At 43.6% G+C, this 17352-nt stretch overlaps 6 protein-coding genes across 6 annotated transcripts in view; 3 read left to right on the top strand and 3 right to left on the bottom strand.

The window, feature by feature from the left end:
- Positions 1–18: 18 nt before the first annotated feature.
- AK88_03371 (uncharacterized protein) lies at positions 19–1278 on the bottom strand (the record flags this gene model as incomplete). The annotated part of the gene is made up of 1 exon (XM_012480988.1): positions 19–1278. One exon carries the CDS (start codon positions 1276–1278, stop codon positions 19–21), a length of 1260 nt encoding a protein of 419 aa, XP_012336411.1.
- Positions 1279–3051: 1773 nt separating this feature from the next.
- On the top strand, positions 3052–5163 carry AK88_03372 (uncharacterized protein; the record flags this gene model as incomplete). The annotated part of the gene is made up of 1 exon (XM_012480989.1): positions 3052–5163. The coding sequence occupies one exon, from the start codon at positions 3052–3054 to the stop codon at positions 5161–5163; it is 2112 nt and encodes a 703-aa protein (XP_012336412.1).
- A 2304-nt stretch (positions 5164–7467) lies between these two features.
- Positions 7468–8661, bottom strand: AK88_03373 (uncharacterized protein; the record flags this gene model as incomplete). Its single annotated transcript, XM_012480990.1, has 5 exons — positions 7468–7477; positions 7750–7819; positions 8136–8245; positions 8368–8463; positions 8630–8661. The coding sequence occupies 5 exons, from the start codon at positions 8659–8661 to the stop codon at positions 7468–7470; spliced, it is 318 nt and encodes a 105-aa protein (XP_012336413.1).
- Positions 8662–11317: 2656 nt separating this feature from the next.
- On the top strand, positions 11318–12174 carry AK88_03374 (uncharacterized protein; the record flags this gene model as incomplete). The annotated part of the gene is made up of 4 exons (XM_012480991.1): positions 11318–11374; positions 11584–11639; positions 11861–11924; positions 12121–12174. The coding sequence occupies 4 exons, from the start codon at positions 11318–11320 to the stop codon at positions 12172–12174; spliced, it is 231 nt and encodes a 76-aa protein (XP_012336414.1).
- A 922-nt stretch (positions 12175–13096) lies between these two features.
- Positions 13097–13509, top strand: AK88_03375 (uncharacterized protein; the record flags this gene model as incomplete). Its single annotated transcript, XM_012480992.1, has 2 exons — positions 13097–13136; positions 13361–13509. The coding sequence occupies 2 exons, from the start codon at positions 13097–13099 to the stop codon at positions 13507–13509; spliced, it is 189 nt and encodes a 62-aa protein (XP_012336415.1).
- A 489-nt stretch (positions 13510–13998) lies between these two features.
- AK88_03376 (uncharacterized protein) overlaps positions 13999–17352 on the bottom strand; it is a gene marked incomplete at both ends in the record, with an annotated part of 4022 nt that continues 668 nt past the window's right edge. Inside the window, one exon of the mRNA XM_012480993.1 lies at positions 13999–17196. Coding sequence (XP_012336416.1) covers positions 13999–17196 — 3198 coding nt within the window. The remainder of the gene's footprint in view (positions 17197–17352) is intronic.

A 17352-nucleotide genomic window follows, 5' to 3' on the forward strand; every position in this document is an offset into this window, starting at 1 on the left:
CGCGTGGTTCTCTCCCTCTCACAGGCTCAACACCAGCAGGAGGAGTACAACCAGCACGTAGAGCAAACCAAAGTGACCTCCAAACGACTCGTAGTTTCGATACACAAAGTTTGCTCTCAGGGGAGGTGCCTCGGGGGAGTGCACGCTAACACAAAGGCAGCTGAACCCAGCAGGGTTTTCATTTTTGTTAAGAATAAAATGTGCAAAGGACATCCTCCTGCTGCTGTCCACATGAAAAGTAACATGGTGTTGAATTAACTCACTCATTCTCACAATACTATCCTTGTGAAGGACTCGTTCGAAGCAATTAGAAGGGTACACCTCATAACCAGGGGGGCACACCAACCCCAAATACACTTTTTTCTTTTTTATTTTTACGTTACACACGATGCCCTTGTCCTTGGCGTCGTTTACTTGTGCAGGGGTGTAGAAGTTTGAAAAGGGCGTTCTGTTTCGCTCCACGAGTTGTTCTGCACTGGGTCCGGAGTTCCGCCACAAGGCCCAGTCACCAACAGCCCAGTCGCTGTTTAGCCAGTCGCCGCTTAGCCAGTCACCGCTTAGCCAATCACCCGTTACGCGTGTAATCGCCTGGTCTCCCCCTGCATCTCGTGTAGGTTCCTCCCCCGGTGTGTGATCAAAGTCGCATCCCCATACGACATTCTTCCTGACGTGCACGCGCATGATACCCCTGGCACCCATCTTGTGCTTCCAAAACGTTAAGCTATTATCACATGAACACTCGAAAATAATATTCTGGTAAATGGTTGGTGGGATGAAAACTCTTCTAATGCTTAGCAAGTCGCTATCCCGATTTTCCAGCTCGACTCCTTTTAACACTTCACTTAATTTTTTTTTATTTCCATTTGGCATTCGCACAGTCTCAAAACAGTCCATGGGTCTGATTTCCACTCCGGCGTAGTCCTCGGTGTTCCTCTTGGGGCACACGAACGTGAGCACTTCCAATCCTTTAGTGAACTGTACACAGTGTTGAACTCGTTCATCTCGACTGTCACCGGGGAGGCCATCGCCTCCATTAACCCCTGCCACTATCTCATTCTCACTACTTGAAACATGAAGGGGTTCCGTGGAAAAGTCACATGTCCCCCCTTTCATTTGATTCGCCACGTGGGCGAAGGCGTTTTGGGGGGGGTGGTCTCCTTCATCGAGGTACTTGCGCGTTGGAATCGAACTCTGCTGCTGCTTCTGCACTGGCAGGCGCTGCACTAAGAGACTCAACAAAAGGAGAAGTCTAACAAAGGAAAATTGCCCCATCTTCATTTTCTCTTCTTCCGCTCTAGACCTCTTTCATGTCACCAGTTTTTTTTTTTTTTTTTTTTTTTTTTTTTTCCCCATGCGTCAGCTTCTTTTTTCTTTCGAGGTGCGCGCACATGTACCCCCAGCTTTATACAAACAGGCGCATTGCATACTCACACGTACAATCCACAACTACACCCCCCCCTAGGCAGGCTTTCGCATGATGCTTCCCCAGCTCCACTTTCAGCCGCGCGTGTGTGTCTTTCCCCGGGCAGATGAAGGTGCCACGGAGCCACATGAAAAAAAAAAAAAAAAAAGGGTTACTTTTAAGGGCGAAGAAAGGACGGTAGGGTTCTCATTCGCCTGCTTGTTCCTGCTTGTTCCTGCTTGTTCCTGCTTGTGCCTACTTGTGCCTACTTGTGCCTGCTTGTAGCACGGGTTGGGCAACTCTTCAAAAATGTATAACAAAAAAAAAAAAACTCACCAACGTGGTATTAATTATAGTAGTTTACCACACTTTCGCGGTTAAGTTTTTTTTTTTTTTTTTTTATATATATTTTTGAAGAGTTGCCCGTCCTGCTGTTTCTCACCCATATGCATATAGGGCGCCTTCCTCGTGGTTTTGCGTTTTTCCAAAAAAAAAAAAAAAAAAAAAAGAGGATCCCCCAACTTGTACCCTTTCTGCAGAATTACAGAGTTGCAAAAATGGTTAATTGGGGTTGATATAAAAGCCGTTGTTTAGTCCTTCCTTCTATTCCATAATTTTTTTTCCTGCACGCCCATTCCCTGGTCGCCGTTTCCCATGGGGTAAAAACAAAACTTTGCGCAGTTGGTCCAGTTCAATTAAAACTGTATTTGCGCTGGATTTTTGTCGTATTTTTTTTTTTTTAGTTCATTTTCCTTTTGTTCAATTGGCCGCCCTGCTTTTTTTTTTTTTTCAGGAGCTTCCGTTTATTTTCCACTCCGATTGCTTCTTGTTGGCACGTATGGGGCAACAAAAAAAAAAAAAAAAAAAAGCAGGAACAAATAAAGTTGCCTCAACAGGCCGGGTGGCGCTCTGCTTGGCCAATTGCGTGCAACTCGGGGCTTCTCGCTCTACCCCACTTCAAATTGTCTCCGCCTTTCCCAATATGAAGTAAGTCCAGCGGCGCGATTTGCATGCAGAAGGGGGGAGCAGTAAAATAAAGAAAAAAAAACGCGCATACCCCGTGTAGTGCCTTTTATAAAACATATGCATATGGTACAATGCGGCGACACCATGGGCTAGGCTTGCTCTTTTGTGAGCAGGTCGCCTACATCGCGAGGTCAATGCCGCCTCGAGGTGCCAAAAAGCGCCCTTGTGTCCCCCATTTTTTTTTTTTTTTTGTGGCGGCTTACGGCTACGGCCTACTTTGTAGAAACGGAAAATAAAACATACCAACGTGCGTCCATCATTTTTGTGGTTGAAGAAAGGTATTCCCTTGACAATTTTTTTTTTTTTTTTTTTTTCTTTTTTTTTTTTAAATAATAATATTCTCCCCACTTTGCAGTGGAGAAAGGCAACGTGTTCCCCCTTTTTTCTTTTACGCTTTTCGCGCAATCTGAGAAAAAAAAGAGGAGAACATGACTAATGACTACTCGATTGGTTCAGCAAACCGTTTCGCGACATTACGGCGTTGTGACTTTTTGTTGTTCTCAAGTTGAGCAAAAAAAAGGCAGGCATTTTGCCTGACCGTTGTATATTATTTGACTTTTTTTAAAATTTGCGGCCCCCCGCATTACTGCTCTTTCCCCGCTGAACCCCTTTTACCGGCCAAGATGAAGGAGTCCAGCCTGTACAGGTTCAAGGACATCAAGCCGGTGGTGAACGCGAAGGAGTTGGTAGACGTGGTGCTCTCGAGGACGCAGAGAAAAACGCCCACAGAAATCCACAAGGGATTCAAAATAACGAGAATTCGAAATTTCTACATGAGGAAAGTAAAAATGTGCCAGGAACTCTTCAGAGAAAAGTTACAAACCACAATTAATGATTTCCCTAAGCTAGACGATATACACCCCTTTTATGCAGATTTGGCCAACATATTATACGACAGGGATCATTATAAGTTAGCACTAGGACAATGTAGTTACGTGGTCAAGTCGGTGAAGCGCATTTGTCAGGACTATATAAAATTACTAAAGTTCAGTTCCTCTTTGTACAAATGTAAAATGTTAAAAATTAGTGCTCTAGGACGTATGTGTAAAATGGTGAAGAAGTTGCAACCCAGTTTAGTTTACTTGGAAGAAGTAAGACAAAACTTAACCCGGCTCCCATCTATAAACCCTCATAAGAAAACCATTCTATTAGCTGGTGCCCCCAATGTAGGAAAGTCTTCATTTATTAATATTGTCTCTCGAGCCAATGTGGAAGTGCAACCTTATTCCTTCACCACGACTAATTTATACGTAGGGCATTTTGATTATAATTTGAACAGATTTCAAATAATTGACACACCAGGATTGTTAGATCGGTCGCTGGAGAATAGGAACACCATAGAAATGACCACCATCACTGCACTAGCACATATAAATGGAGTTATTCTTTTCATAATTGATATTAGTGAGGAGTGCGGAATGTCTATTAAGGAACAAGTTAATCTTTTTCATTCTATTAGAACTCTCTTTAGGAATAAGTCAGTTGTAATTGGATTCAACAAAATTGATAACACCAACCTGGACAGTCTATCAGTGGATAATAAAATGCTTATTAAACAAATGACTGATGATGCTAAGGTGCCTGTGAAGTTTTGCTCCTTCAGTACACTCACTGGGGTAGGTGTGGAGGAAGCAAAAGGGGTTGCTTGTGATATGCTTAAAAGTGACCAGGCTGCTGAGTTCCAGCTGGATCGGGAAAATTTACTCAACGCCAAGTTGGGTGAACGCAAGGTCAATCAGGAGCGCGCCCCTTTCATTCCAGAGTCCGTCATTAGGGAACGCCAGGAGAGGAGGGAAAGGGAGGAGCGAGAGAGGGCCGCCAAGGCGGTGCAAGGAATGGAGGGTGTAGCGGCAGTGTCTACAAGCGAGGGGAACATGGTTGACGACGATGCAAACGCAGTTTCCCTCACCATGCGTGAAGCCAAGCTCAAGAAGAAAAACAAGTCCAGGCAGAGCTACCTGAGCAACCGCAAGGATGATCGCGTCCTGCAAATTGACCTACAAAACGAGCGAGGAGGTGCGGGGGTCTACTCAGTCGACGTGAGAAGCGTGTACGACATAAAGGAAGAATACAAATATGATGTAATCCCTGAAATATACAACGGAAAAAATATCAGCGATTTTGTGGACTTGGACATAGAACAAAAGTTACTAGAGTTGGAAAAGGAAGAACAGGAGTTGTTCGATGAAGACGCAGAAATCGACCCCATGTGGTTTAAAACAAAAAGAATTTTGGAGCGCATGGCCCTCCGACTGAAGGGACTGAAACTCAATGCAAAATTAAATGAAGAGAAGCAACCCATTTATCATAAGAAAAACAAAACAATTGATGAGATGAGCAAAAAATTGGATAGCCTCAATTTGGACAAAGAAAAAATACTCAGGAGTATGACCGAGCGGGCCAGGAAAAAAGGCACACTAAACGCAGCGGCCAAGGATAGTGGCTCGTCCAAGAGATCTACCAAAAGCCTCCTCAACGCACAGAAAGTGAAAAAGGACATTTACAAGAAGAAACAAATTAAGGATAACGTCTATGGAGATCCAACCAAAAAGTCCAAGATTTTCCAGAGCACATCAACAGAGTTGCAGAGGAAAAAGGCCTACAAGCTGAACAAAGCTGCGTACAGGAAAATCGAAAAGGGAACCAAGGGAGAGGCCGACCGCTCCATCCCCGCGAAGAAACCAAGACACTTGTTTTCGGGCAAGAGGTCCATAGGTAAGACCTCCCGACGCTGAGCCCTGCTGTTTTCACCCCCCCGAAGGGGTAATATATAACGGGTTAACAGAAAAAAAAAAATTTCACAAATGGCTAGCCAAAAAAAAAAAAAAAAAAAAGTCAGCCAAATTTAGAAAGAGTTTGTAAATTTTCCAAAAAAAAAAAAAAAAAATATGGCCTGTTCAGGCAGCTAGCCATTTTGAAATTCCTTTGCGTGTCCATTTGCTGCAACGATTGGCTTCGTTTTTTTGGACCAATTTGCAGTGCCTATTGGTGGCGAACTGTTTTTCCACCGACTTTTAGGCGATCTTTTTTGTTAACATCCTTTTTATATGCTATCATTTGCGCTGACTTTTACGCTAACTTTTTTTTTTATGCCCACCTGCGGGGTTGAATCCGTCCCAGTCATTTCGGGCGGGCCGCTTCCACTGCGTGGTTCAATTGTCGTATGTCTTAATTCGCACGTTTTTGTGGCCCCAAACGAGGGTCCTCCATTTACGAGGCCGCTTTGGAGTCCTCGCTTGTGGGTCCAGTTCGAGTTGATTTTAAAAAAAAAAAAAAGAAAAGGGGTTAAAATGGTACTCGCACGGGAGGAGGGGAGGAGTGCAAAGTGTACAGGCAAATTGTTACGAAATGGATGTGAAAAGTCAGCAGGCTATGAAGACGACTGCAAGGACGATTGTTGCACAAGCAACTGCCAGACCGGTTGCCTACCGCGTGTGCATGTAAGGACACAGTGATGTGTATTTGTGCTATGGCGCGGTCACAACCAAATTTCTTGTAAAAAGTGGCCTACCGGAAGGAGAAAAAAAAAAAAAAAAAAAAAAAAAAAGGCACACGCACGTGGATACACATGTATACCGCACGTGCTTTGGTGACCTGAACCACGTGAGCACTCTCTCCCCCTCTCACCGCTAACTCCGACACATATGTGGCACGCACACTCCACCCCGACTAGGGGACATGGCACAAAAACGACGGAAAACAAAACTGCAATAAAAAGTTAACCACTTCAAAATTTACATTATACATGTGAAGGTAGCATGCAAAAAATTTTGGTATGGAAGGAAGGTTATACACAACTGACAGCTAGCTTGAAAATTTTATAACGAACGTGGCACTGACTCTGGTAGTTTGTTTTCCCTTTTTTTAAAATTTTTCCGGAAGCAAATCTTGTGATGATAATTCACTGCATGCCCTCCACTAATGTAAAAAGGTCATTGTGGCAACTCATTAATGCTCCTAATGGAAAACCAACTGCTTTATAATATCACATGTATTTACACAGCATGGGGGAAAGAAAAAAAAAAAAAAAAAGAAAAAAAAAAATATGTTAATGATGGATTTATATATGTATAGGGGCGGGGGGGAGTGGGAGGAAGTGACTCTCGTCATTGGGCACCCAGTTCATGTGAACGAGTTTGCATATGTACGAATTTGCATGCGGTACGAAGTTACAAGTGGTACGACGTTGCATGAGAACGACGTTGCGTGTCCACACGTACACTCTCCCACTCATACATGTGCTGGCGATGGGTAATAAAAAATGGCACGACATGAAAAAGACACAAGGTGAGGATATTGAACAGATGGACGGGAACAACAACACCCTCCCACAGCTGGTTCATTCCAACGTGCCTTTAAAAAGTACTAACCTTATTGTGGTCATATTTACACGTGATAGAATTACTACCAAGAGGTGGGTGAGAAAGGAAGGGGGGGGGGTGAGGAGGAAAATGTGAGAAGTGCAATAACAAAGCAAGCATGAATGAAAAGGAAGGGGCAACGGGGCCACCTCATGAGTGGTGCACCGATGTACCATACGAATGAGAATGTGCTCACGCCGCCTACCCCCACCAACTCTATATTCACTCCACTTGGAGGTTCACAACTCTCCACGCAACGTAACGCAATGCAACGCAATGCAACGAAGCACACTGAAGCGTGTAAACACGTACAAGGCAAACGCCTCACAAGAGGTATAACACAATGTAGGGGCAAATACCATACTGTGGGTAAGCGATCTGGTTAGCGCCCTAGATGAAGGCCAATTCAGCTTTGCTGCCTGCGGTGATCGGGGCGAACGCATCAGGGAAGCATAAACAACACAAGTACGAAACGGTCACGTGAAAAAGAAAAACAATGCTCTCTTCCGACAGTGGGGTTAAGAAATAAAACAAAAAAATAAAAGCCAGTGTTTTTTCACCAAATAAATACGTATAAAAAAATATAAAAAAAAAGTTGCTCCTCCCCTCACACACACACAAACAGAATATACAACTCATAACACATTTCACATGCACGTGTTCATAAAATGTATACATCTATCTTGGGCTGAAGAAAGGTGTGGGGGAAAAAAAAAAAAAAAAAAAAAAAACACAGACAATACGGGGGAATAACGGTGGGAGTGAAAAGCAGTCGCTCAGGTGGGCGCATCGATGGGGTTGCGCATGTGGGCACGCTGCTCGTCTCGCTCATGCACTCACTAATTCACTCATTCAGCCAGTCACTCACTCACTCTATCTCCCTCCCTCTCGCGCGTACACTCCGTTGCTCTTTCTCGCCTGCACATTTAAGCTAGCTTTTTTTTTTTTTTTTTTTCGTACTGGTATAATTTTATCATACATTGATATTCTTCCACGAGGTTGAGTAGCCAATCTGCCATTGAAATTGATTCTGTTGGTGTGAAGAGGGGGGGCGGGGGAGCAGGACAGTTGATGAGTGAAGAAAGACACACGTTAACACATTACATACGATAACACATTATATACGATAACACATTATATACGATAACACATTACATACGATAACACATTACATACGATAACACATTACATACACACACAAGTGCATACTCATACATGTGTGTGATTATATATGCACATGTTCACTCTCGCCAAAAGGGTATATATATATATATACCTCTGTAGTACAGTGACAAGCATGGCCAACTCGCCGTTTTGCCGCATCACATCATGCAAAAAGGACTCACCGATTTTGGAAGACTGGGTGATGAGGTCATCCAGTCCGTTAATGCTAATTGTGCTGATCAAGGTGGAGTTCCTTTTTAGCAGGTCGTCCAGTCTGTTCGTAAGCGGGTTGCTGCGGTGGGGAATGCATTCGGGTAGAAGGACAAACATGAGTAAACCAAGTCAGTGTCACGGGGGGCGGTAGCAGCTATATATATATGGTATCGGTTCGCTTCTGTCTCCAGATGGGCTCACGTTTTTAAGTGCTTCCCATAAGCGAAGGTGGAAAACTGAGGCACGCTGTTGATGTAGAGCTTGTAGTTGTTGTTGCCGCAAAATTTGGCAGCAAACCTGCAGGGGGGGGGGGGAAGCGATGTCGATGAAGCGGCGCCCAAGAAGCAGCATGGACGAAGCGCAAACACAATTGTGTAATAAACACATTTGGGGAAGCCGCTTCAGTCAATCTGCCTCCCCTTTCCTTTTTCACGTGAACATATTGTTGAGAAATGAGGCCTACCTCATGGAGCTCCTAAACGCTGCGTACTTCATTTTGCGCGTCGTTCATTTGCAAAAGCTTTTTTCCTGGCACTGTGTGGTAGGGGGGGGGGAATAATCCTTCTCCTCTTTTAACGCGCCGTAAAGTTTGCTCATTCGCTCGTTTCGGCTGTTGGATGTACACCTTTTTTCTCTTCACGATTTTTTTTTCTTTTCAGTGGTTCACTCGATTCGTCAACTACTTAAAGATACTTTTTTAGCTACTTGGCTTCCTTACCGCTTTGCTGATTTTTCAGCTGATTTTAATTTTATAAAATTGAAGTGTATAAACGAAGTGTAGGTGCAACTTGATGTATTTTTATTTATTTTTTATTTATTTTATTTTATTATTTTTTTTTTTTTTTTTGCACCTAGGAATTTGTTTATATAGCAGTACTCCTCTTCTCTCCCCAAACGTGTGCACGCTGCCCCTCGATACCCATGTGACGCCTTTTTACGCCGCAACGTTGTAGAGGCCACGTGCTAGTCAATCCAGGTTAAAATATGCTCGTGTGCCCTGCGAACAGAAGCGCACATCTCCCCCTTTTCGTATTCTCTCAAGTGGACTCCTTCCCCAGTGAAGATATTTCTCCCACACTTCTCTCTCTTCAAATGTGCTGAGCCCACTTCTTCCATAATGTTCCATAACACATGGGCAAATGAAAACATTTTTTTTTTTTTTTTTTTCTTTTTTGCACAACTAAGGGGTAGTGCACTGGAGGAGCGACGTGCGTGAGGGAAAAGGCTCACCATAAAAAAAAAAAAAAAAAGTAGCCGCGTTACAATAGTGTACTTGGCGTCATTACCATTTTATACATTACCCGTTTTTTTTTTTTTTTCGCTCAAGTGATTGCTTGCCAACCCACGTAGGTTTTGGCCAATGCATCTCCATCCCCACATGGTTATTATCACGCAACACCTACGCGTTGTCCCAATTATTCTTACACACGTTTGTAGAACTCGTGACCGGCACGCTATCCCATCATGGGAATGCACTGCCCCGCCACAGGGGTCAAGTCGATGTGTCATGTCGACTAGGTGACATCAAAACAGAGATGGCAACTTTTCATCGGCACGATCATCACCTTCGTAGCCAGCCCCAATGTAGCGTTTGCACCTAACCACATGTGCGTTTACTTAAACAGGAGAACGGGCAGACGATGTGCATATATTTCACTCGTTACGTGAACCATCCGTGTAAGCACAAAAAAGGACCAAGTGAACCACAAGGGGGTAAGCGGGGAGAATGAGTTTTTTTTTTCTTTTCTTTATTGGTGTGCTGTGGGGATCATCACTCAGTGGTTTAATTTGTGTGAGCCCCCGTTTTTATGACTATCACCAAATGAGGTGGAAACTGCTAACGGTGTGAAAGGAGAACATCATCCCCTTTCAACCTCTTCCCCCCCTCTCTTTTACAAAATATCCTTTAACCCATGCGCTCGCTTATGGAGGTGGGGTTATATGTGGAGGAGAAGTTCTAACTGTTGATGCTCACTCACACTGTTTTTCGTCAAGCGGGTACACACCTCTGATCATGACAAATGGGGGGAGCTCACGAAAAGACGAGTGGATATTAAAACGATCTCCATCAACGTCACTTTAGTTCGTGCAGTGTCTCCATGGAGACATCCATTTTGTCACACCTACGGGTGAAGATACGAATGGGGGAAAAGTGTTACAGCGGCGCGCTACCCTTGTTCTTTGCTTTTTTTCTTTTTTTGTAATTTGTAAAGGCCTACCCATAAGTGGCAACCGTGGTAGGAAGTCAAAACGCTGCCGCGTGATGCTTTTCAACGCACAGTTGGTCATACACGAAAATGAGCGTTTGTTTGATTTTGTCCCCCCATGAGAGGCGGAATGAAGAGTGGGAGACCCACGTGTCCATTATTTCTTCCCACTGATACGACTCTTCCTCGTTGCACACAAGCAAGCGGGGGAGCCACACAATTTGGACTCAATTTGGCCTTAATTTGTCGCGCTTACTAAAAGAGGGCCACTCTCTCGTGTGATCTCTTCTATATGTCTCTCTCGGAAGACAAAAATGGGATGGAAAAGTGATTAATTTTGTTTTGTTCCAACTTTTCCGCGTCGAGCGGATGATAGTACTCTTTTTTTTCAGTTCTCGTTTTCCCCCCCATATGTTCAATTCCAAGGCAATAAAAGGGGGAAAATAACGAGGAGAATAAAAAAAAAAAACATACATATATGAACAACTAGCCAAATTGCGCACGTGAAAAGAAAAGAAAAAAAAATAAAAAAAATGGGCCCAATTGGGTGGAAAAAAAAAAAAAAAAAAAAAAAAATATGAAGAACTAGCTAAATTATGTTCTTCAAAAAAAAAAAAAAAATATAAACATAAACAAGTGACAAATGTGTCAAAATAAGAAAAATAAACTGATTGATGGAATGACGGATTGACGCATTTTACGCGCAGCATGGCCAGCCCTGCGGATAAGCAAAAATAAAAAACGCGAGCAGCAAAAAAAGGAACAGAGGGAAACAGATATATATAAATAAGGGGAAGCATTAATATAAAAGGCGCACAGGCGCACGTCCTACACTGGAATGAAAGCATTTGCAGAAGTAGCTGCACGAAATCCCACTGACTACGAAGCGCGGGAAGAAAACACGCTTTGTTATTGTTTTTTTTTATTTTGCCTGACTGTGGAAAATGAAGCTTTTTGCCCTTTTAAGCGCTGTGCTCAGCCTGTACTTTGCCGCAGCACAGGTAAGGCCACGAAAGGGATGAAATGTCATACTTCGGGACGTGTGGCCGAGCGGGAAACAAACGCTTGAACAACGAATATATGACAAAATTGCAAACGTCGTGATGAAGAGAAGTTACTACGCTGTGGTGAACTGGTGAACGCTTTCATTCTGTTTTTCCTCCCCCTCTCTTATATTTATGTATTTATTTTTTTTTTTTCCTTTTAACAGACGGGCGTAGTGTACGATGAGAATCAGGCGAACGTTCAGTTCCATGTGACTTTATGGTAAACACACATCTTTGTCTGCATCCCAGTGGGCCTTTCATCGCACTTTTGGTTGTTTGTAGTCGGTCCACTGGTTTGCGGATTACAAGGGGAGAAGGCCTCACCCCATCAGTGGCGAACCAACCAACGATGGCAAACTTGTATGCATGGTTGCTCACCTTTCCACTGTCCTTATTATTTATTTATTTATTTTTTTTTTTGTCCTCCTTACCCAACCACAGGATGGTACTGACGCTAATCACGGCTTTTATCCTGGGGACCTACGCCACCTTCCAAATCGCCAACGTACGGAGCGGAAGAGAAGAGAGCACTTTCGAGTGATGTTGTGCACCCTGAGTGGTGAACAGGGGGGGTAGTCACCTCGCCGTTCGTCCATGCGGCTGGTCACTCCCATATGTTCACCTATCCCTTTTTGTGTTTATGCATGTGCTTATTTTGTTATTTTTATATATATATTTTTTGTTATTCTCCCCCCCTACAGACGAAGGACTCGCTGCTGTACTCCAAAATCAACACCTCGAGCAACCAAAAATGAAAAATAAAAAATAAAAAGTCGAGCAGATCGGCGAGCTAATCACTTCACCTTTTTTTTTTTTTTTGTCCCGTTCCACTTTGGCGTCTTCATCAAGTTGCCAAAAAATAATTTTTTCTCCTATTATGCAAAACGTTACTTGCACACGTGGCACCTTGAGTTATACCTCTCCCCAAATTACAGGTGTTGCTCGAACGCAATTACTTCTCAGAGCGTCGTAACCACAGCGTTGGTTATGCGTATTCTTCCTTCCATGCCTTCTTTTCCTCCCTTTTTTTTTTTTCTTTTTTTTTGTCTGCTCGTTATGGCGACGTGCATGTAAATATACACTCCAAAAGTGATAACTCACCGAACGCTTAACAAAATTAAAAGCAGTTAGCTACTTATATCTTTGTACAGTGTGACAAAAAGGAGTGTAAAAATTGAAACACTCAGGAGGTATGCGCGTCAAAGAAGGGGTTATATTTTACCGCAACTTCAGCCAGAGGGGCGGTGGGGGTCCACAAGTGATATTTTTAATATGACCCCTCCTGGGGATGCAGGGTATGCCTCTTACAGCAACTATCAGGATGACCAACTTGGACCTGTTGAATGTGACAAATACGTAGGGGGAAAGCCTCCCCGTTCTCCATCCCATCCGCTTAGGGAGCAACGACTTTTTTTGTGTCACGTTCAATTTAGGAGCGCACCGTTTACAGCCGATTCGGGAATGTCGTTACTTATGTGCGTTGTTCACCGGTTCACATGTTTGCCTTTTTTTTTTTTTTTTTTTTTTTTCTAAGTGATTCTCCCAGCAATGTAAAAGCACAAAAAGGGGCGTTCGTAAAATGTGTGGTGGAAGAATCACAACTCGCATAAGGCTCGAAAAGGTACCTGTACAGTTATAAAAAGGGGGAAAAAAAAAAAAAAAAGGAAAAGAAATAAAATGAGGAAGGTCATTAACTGGGCCGCCTTCATCATCCTAGGTGAGAAAAAAAAAAAAAATAATAAAAAACAATCATTTTGTTTTGTTTTTTTTGCAAATTTGTGTAAGTAGTGCCGCAGGAGAGAGTGACTGCTTCAACTCATTTGTGGTTAGCATGCTGGTGAAAGGGTCAAGCGTTTGCTTGTCACCCCCTGGCCTGCACATTGTGGGGCCTACACTAAGTGTTTTTCTGACCTCATCTCCATAACTGCGTGCACCCCATAGGAACGTCCATCCCGCTGGGCCTGTCTGCCCTTAGCCTGTGCTACCTCAATGTGGACAAAGAGAAGAACCAAGTGCACTCCTATAACAATGAGTACCGGCGGAAGCAGAGGGAACTTTTGAAGTCTCAGCACGGGGAGGAGAAAGGATGAGGAGCTGGAGAAGAGTTCGCGCACAGAAATTTTTTTTTTCGTGTTGCCACTCAAGTGTGGTGTACTCCCTGTCGTTGTTATCACCATGAAGTTTTTTTTTTTTTTAATTCTCTACATGTGTGTGTTGCAATGTCCCCCCCGGGATTTTTTTGTCTGCCCTCGTATTGGGGGGGGAAATTTGTCACGAAGTTTGCCATTTTAACCAGTACGTTTTTAAATTATGGGAGCTCACAAAGAAGCGATTGAGAAAGGGACATAGTCATGCGGGTTATTCATATAGGGAGTATCCTTCCCTCCTGTACACACATGTGCGAGCACAGTTGCAAAGTGGTAACGTTGTAACGGTTTGAACGCAGGGCTAGTGGGAGCTAGCCCAAAAAAAAAAAAAAAAAAAAAAAAAAAAAAAAAAAAAAAAAAAGCTAGCTACGCGGGGAAGTCGTCAGCACACAAAAAATAGGTTTACACACGTGGACATATAAACGTGTATAGTTACGCAGAAGAGTCCTCCTGTGGGTGTCCACCCCGTGGACTATTGGCAAGCAACTCCTTAATCTCGCCGTACCGACTTCTCCCCTGGTCACTGTTGGCTAAACCCAACTTTGTAATTTTACGAGAAAAATTATTAAGCAGTCCATATTGCTTGTAAGAATTTCGAATGGCCTCATCCATCTCCTTTTGTATGTCACCATCCACGGAGAGTACCCCTTTTGGCGACGTAATAGGGGGGAGATGATGTTTGTTAGGACTTGTTTTCCGTTTCACCTCGACCCCCATTTCGTACTTGCTTCCTTGTTCTTCCTCCTCATTTTCCTTGTCCCGCGCCGCCTCCATCTTCTTCACTGCGGAAAAGAGGTTTTCCCCGTCGATCGCGTTGTCTGGGTCATCCACTGCCGCCTCATCTTGATCAGTTCCGTCAACGAGGTCTTGCGCGTCCATGACCCCTCCGTCTGCCAGGTGTGACGCGCCGTGTGACTCGCCATGTAACACACCGTGTGAGGACGTTACCTCTTCGTCTTCCCTTCCCGTGCTGTGCACACCGTCCATCATATGTTCGTCCTCCACTGAGTCCCCTTCCTGCGCCTCTCTCTTCCATTCGTGCATTTGTTTTTGCCTAAAGAATTTTTTTTTCTGTTCTGCATATTTGTTTTTTTCCTGCGTGCGTATCTTCCTGCTCACTGAGTCTCGTTCTGTCTCTGCGGCTTCGTCCACGTGAAGTCGCCCCTGTTGCGCAAATAAACGCTTCTTCCTCATGTTGTCCCTCTCCATCATATCTCCCCCGGAGATGGCTTCCGCTGAAGTGTCTCCCTCGGTGTAGAAATAATGGTTAGCTGGCGATATGAATCTGTTCCCAAGCTCAATGAGAGGAGAGCTTCCCACATGTAACAGTCTGTTGTGTTCGTCTGTACGGTCCACCCCATTCTGTGTGCCAATGTAACTATGCGCACTGCTTGTTGTGTGGTGGCCCTGGAGTTCAATGATGACCCTTGAGGAGACCACGTCCCACCAAGCATCCTTTTCCTCCTGTGGAGAAAACTTATATACCTCACTGGAGACAGTTAAATGGATTGGACTCGTCTTGGTGGAGTTCGTCCCACCAGGGGGGGTAACAAAAGAAGGGGTTTTATACAAGAGGGAAAGGAGATCTTCATCATTGTGTGAAAGTTTCTGCAAAAATTTTTGAAACCACGGAGTCTGTACAATACTCTTATCATCATTGTAACTGAGTTGGTTGAACTGCCAATCGAGTCGATCCACATACAAGACGGGGAGAAAGCCATAAAGCATTCTAAACTGTGTGCACAAGGTTTTTTCAACATTGTCTGGCTTGCAATTAAATTCATAATTATTCCATGCAGAGTTGATTTGTTCTTCCCCTGACTGTGTCACAAGAGAAGAAGACATGTTAGAGGGAGGAGTAGCCTTCACAATGATCTCTCTTCTTATTTTATTAATATGGCCAAAGGACCCATAAACATTCATCTGCTGGAAGTTTCCATATTCTGCATTCATGACCTGCTGTGGGGACAAGACATTTTGTACGAAGAAACACAAGAAATACAAAAAAAGAATAAAGTAAAAATACTGACCAAGACATTTGAGTACAAACCGTTGATTGCTCAAGTGACACACAGAAACAGAGAGTAATGAAAAGAGGTGGAGGAAAAATAAAGTAGTAAAATATATATTTGAAAAACCATTCATGAAAATATAATTTGTATAAATGAGCGAAACACTCAGCAAAAGTCCCACTTGGCTAACCAAACAAGGAAAAATATTTTTTGTAAAAAAAAAAAGATAAATCATATGAACAAGGAAAAAGGACACATATATAAAGAAAAGGAAAATGGACTCTCTAGTAGAGTATGTAATGTGTACACAACTGTTATATATAATCATGAAGAAGGCACAAAAAACATGAATGATCAGCTCTCTTGAAGTGTTATAATTATTAAGTATATATTGCGGCCCTTTTTGTGAGAAGGTCCAATAAAGTGCATTAAGTATATCCTTTTTAATACACTCCATGTAGCTTTCTTCTGAATAAAAGTTCGTTTCTTGGCTGGATGTTGCCCTGGTCAGGAGATGTTCCTTTTCCCCTTGCAGTCCTCCTCCTCCTCCTCGTGTGTTACTCCGTCCAGTCCATCCCATGCCCCCACTCCAACGTCCTTCTCCACTCCATCCCATTCCTCCTCCTACTCCTACTCCTCCCCCCCATGCACTTCCCCCCCCGCTAAGTCCATTTTTTTCCTCTACCCCATCTGAGTCGATCCTGAAATATGCGTCCTTCATTTTATTCACTTCTTCCACACTGAACCCTGTGCAGAAGAGGATGTCAAAGCTGCGGAAGTACCCCTTGCTCTTGGCTAGCTGTGCAACCTTGTCCCTAACCACAGAGAGCACTTCATTCCTCGTGGTCCTCAACACAAAAGGAAGAAGAACCTCATCATCGAAACAAAACATTAATGGAGCCACAAGCAAAACATAAAACAGGTAAGAATTTCCACTAAGAAAATTTAATAAGCAATAAAGAAGAATCAACACACCACCAATGAGCCGAAATGATCTCACAGGAAAAAGAATGAAAAAGGAAAAGACACACTCTGTTAAGATGCAAAAGAGATTATCCAATTTACTTATGAACATATGTTCATGCAATATATATCCTATGCTTGATGGTAACGGTTGTGTTTCATATAAATAATATTTTCCTTCCAAGTGCCCCCACAAGTCTGTGTTCCTGAATCGTATTAAGCTAGACCCAAGCAATACCTTAAAGACGAAGAAACGACACACGTACCTTACAAAAGGGGTACTTGAGAATCTCCTCTTAAGGTGATTGCTCCACAGGGGAACCATAAGCAGAGTTAAAAAAACGAGTTCAAGCAGCTCTATCTCGAATACACAGTTATACCAGACATTCCCCACGCTATAAATAGACTGAAGAATTAAGTAAATCGGCAGCACCGTTAGTATGTTGATTTGGTTAAGCAGCACGGCGAACAGGGACAGAGCCATACCTACTAGGGGTAACGTCGTCAGGACAGAATCACTCGCTGGCAGGAACCAGAAGAGGGAGTGAAACTTTTTAAATTTTTCCCACATGCCTTCGTCGCGCAGATCCTGCATCACCTTCTCCACGTGCTCCTTCGCCGGGGTCAGCCCGTCCTCCCCGATCAAGGGCACATTCTACAGGGGGAAAGAAGCGGTCAAATGACGCAGCGGCGTAGTGATAACGCGGTGAAGTGGTTGAAGCGGTGTAGTGGTAACGCGGTGAAGTGGTTGAAGCGGCGTAGTGATAACGCGGTGAAGTGGTTGAAGCGGCGTAGTGATAACGCGGTGAAG

This window comes from Plasmodium fragile (genome assembly GCF_000956335.1).
Source record: "Plasmodium fragile strain nilgiri unplaced genomic scaffold supercont1.38, whole genome shotgun sequence".
NCBI lineage: Eukaryota > Apicomplexa > Aconoidasida > Haemosporida > Plasmodiidae > Plasmodium > Plasmodium fragile.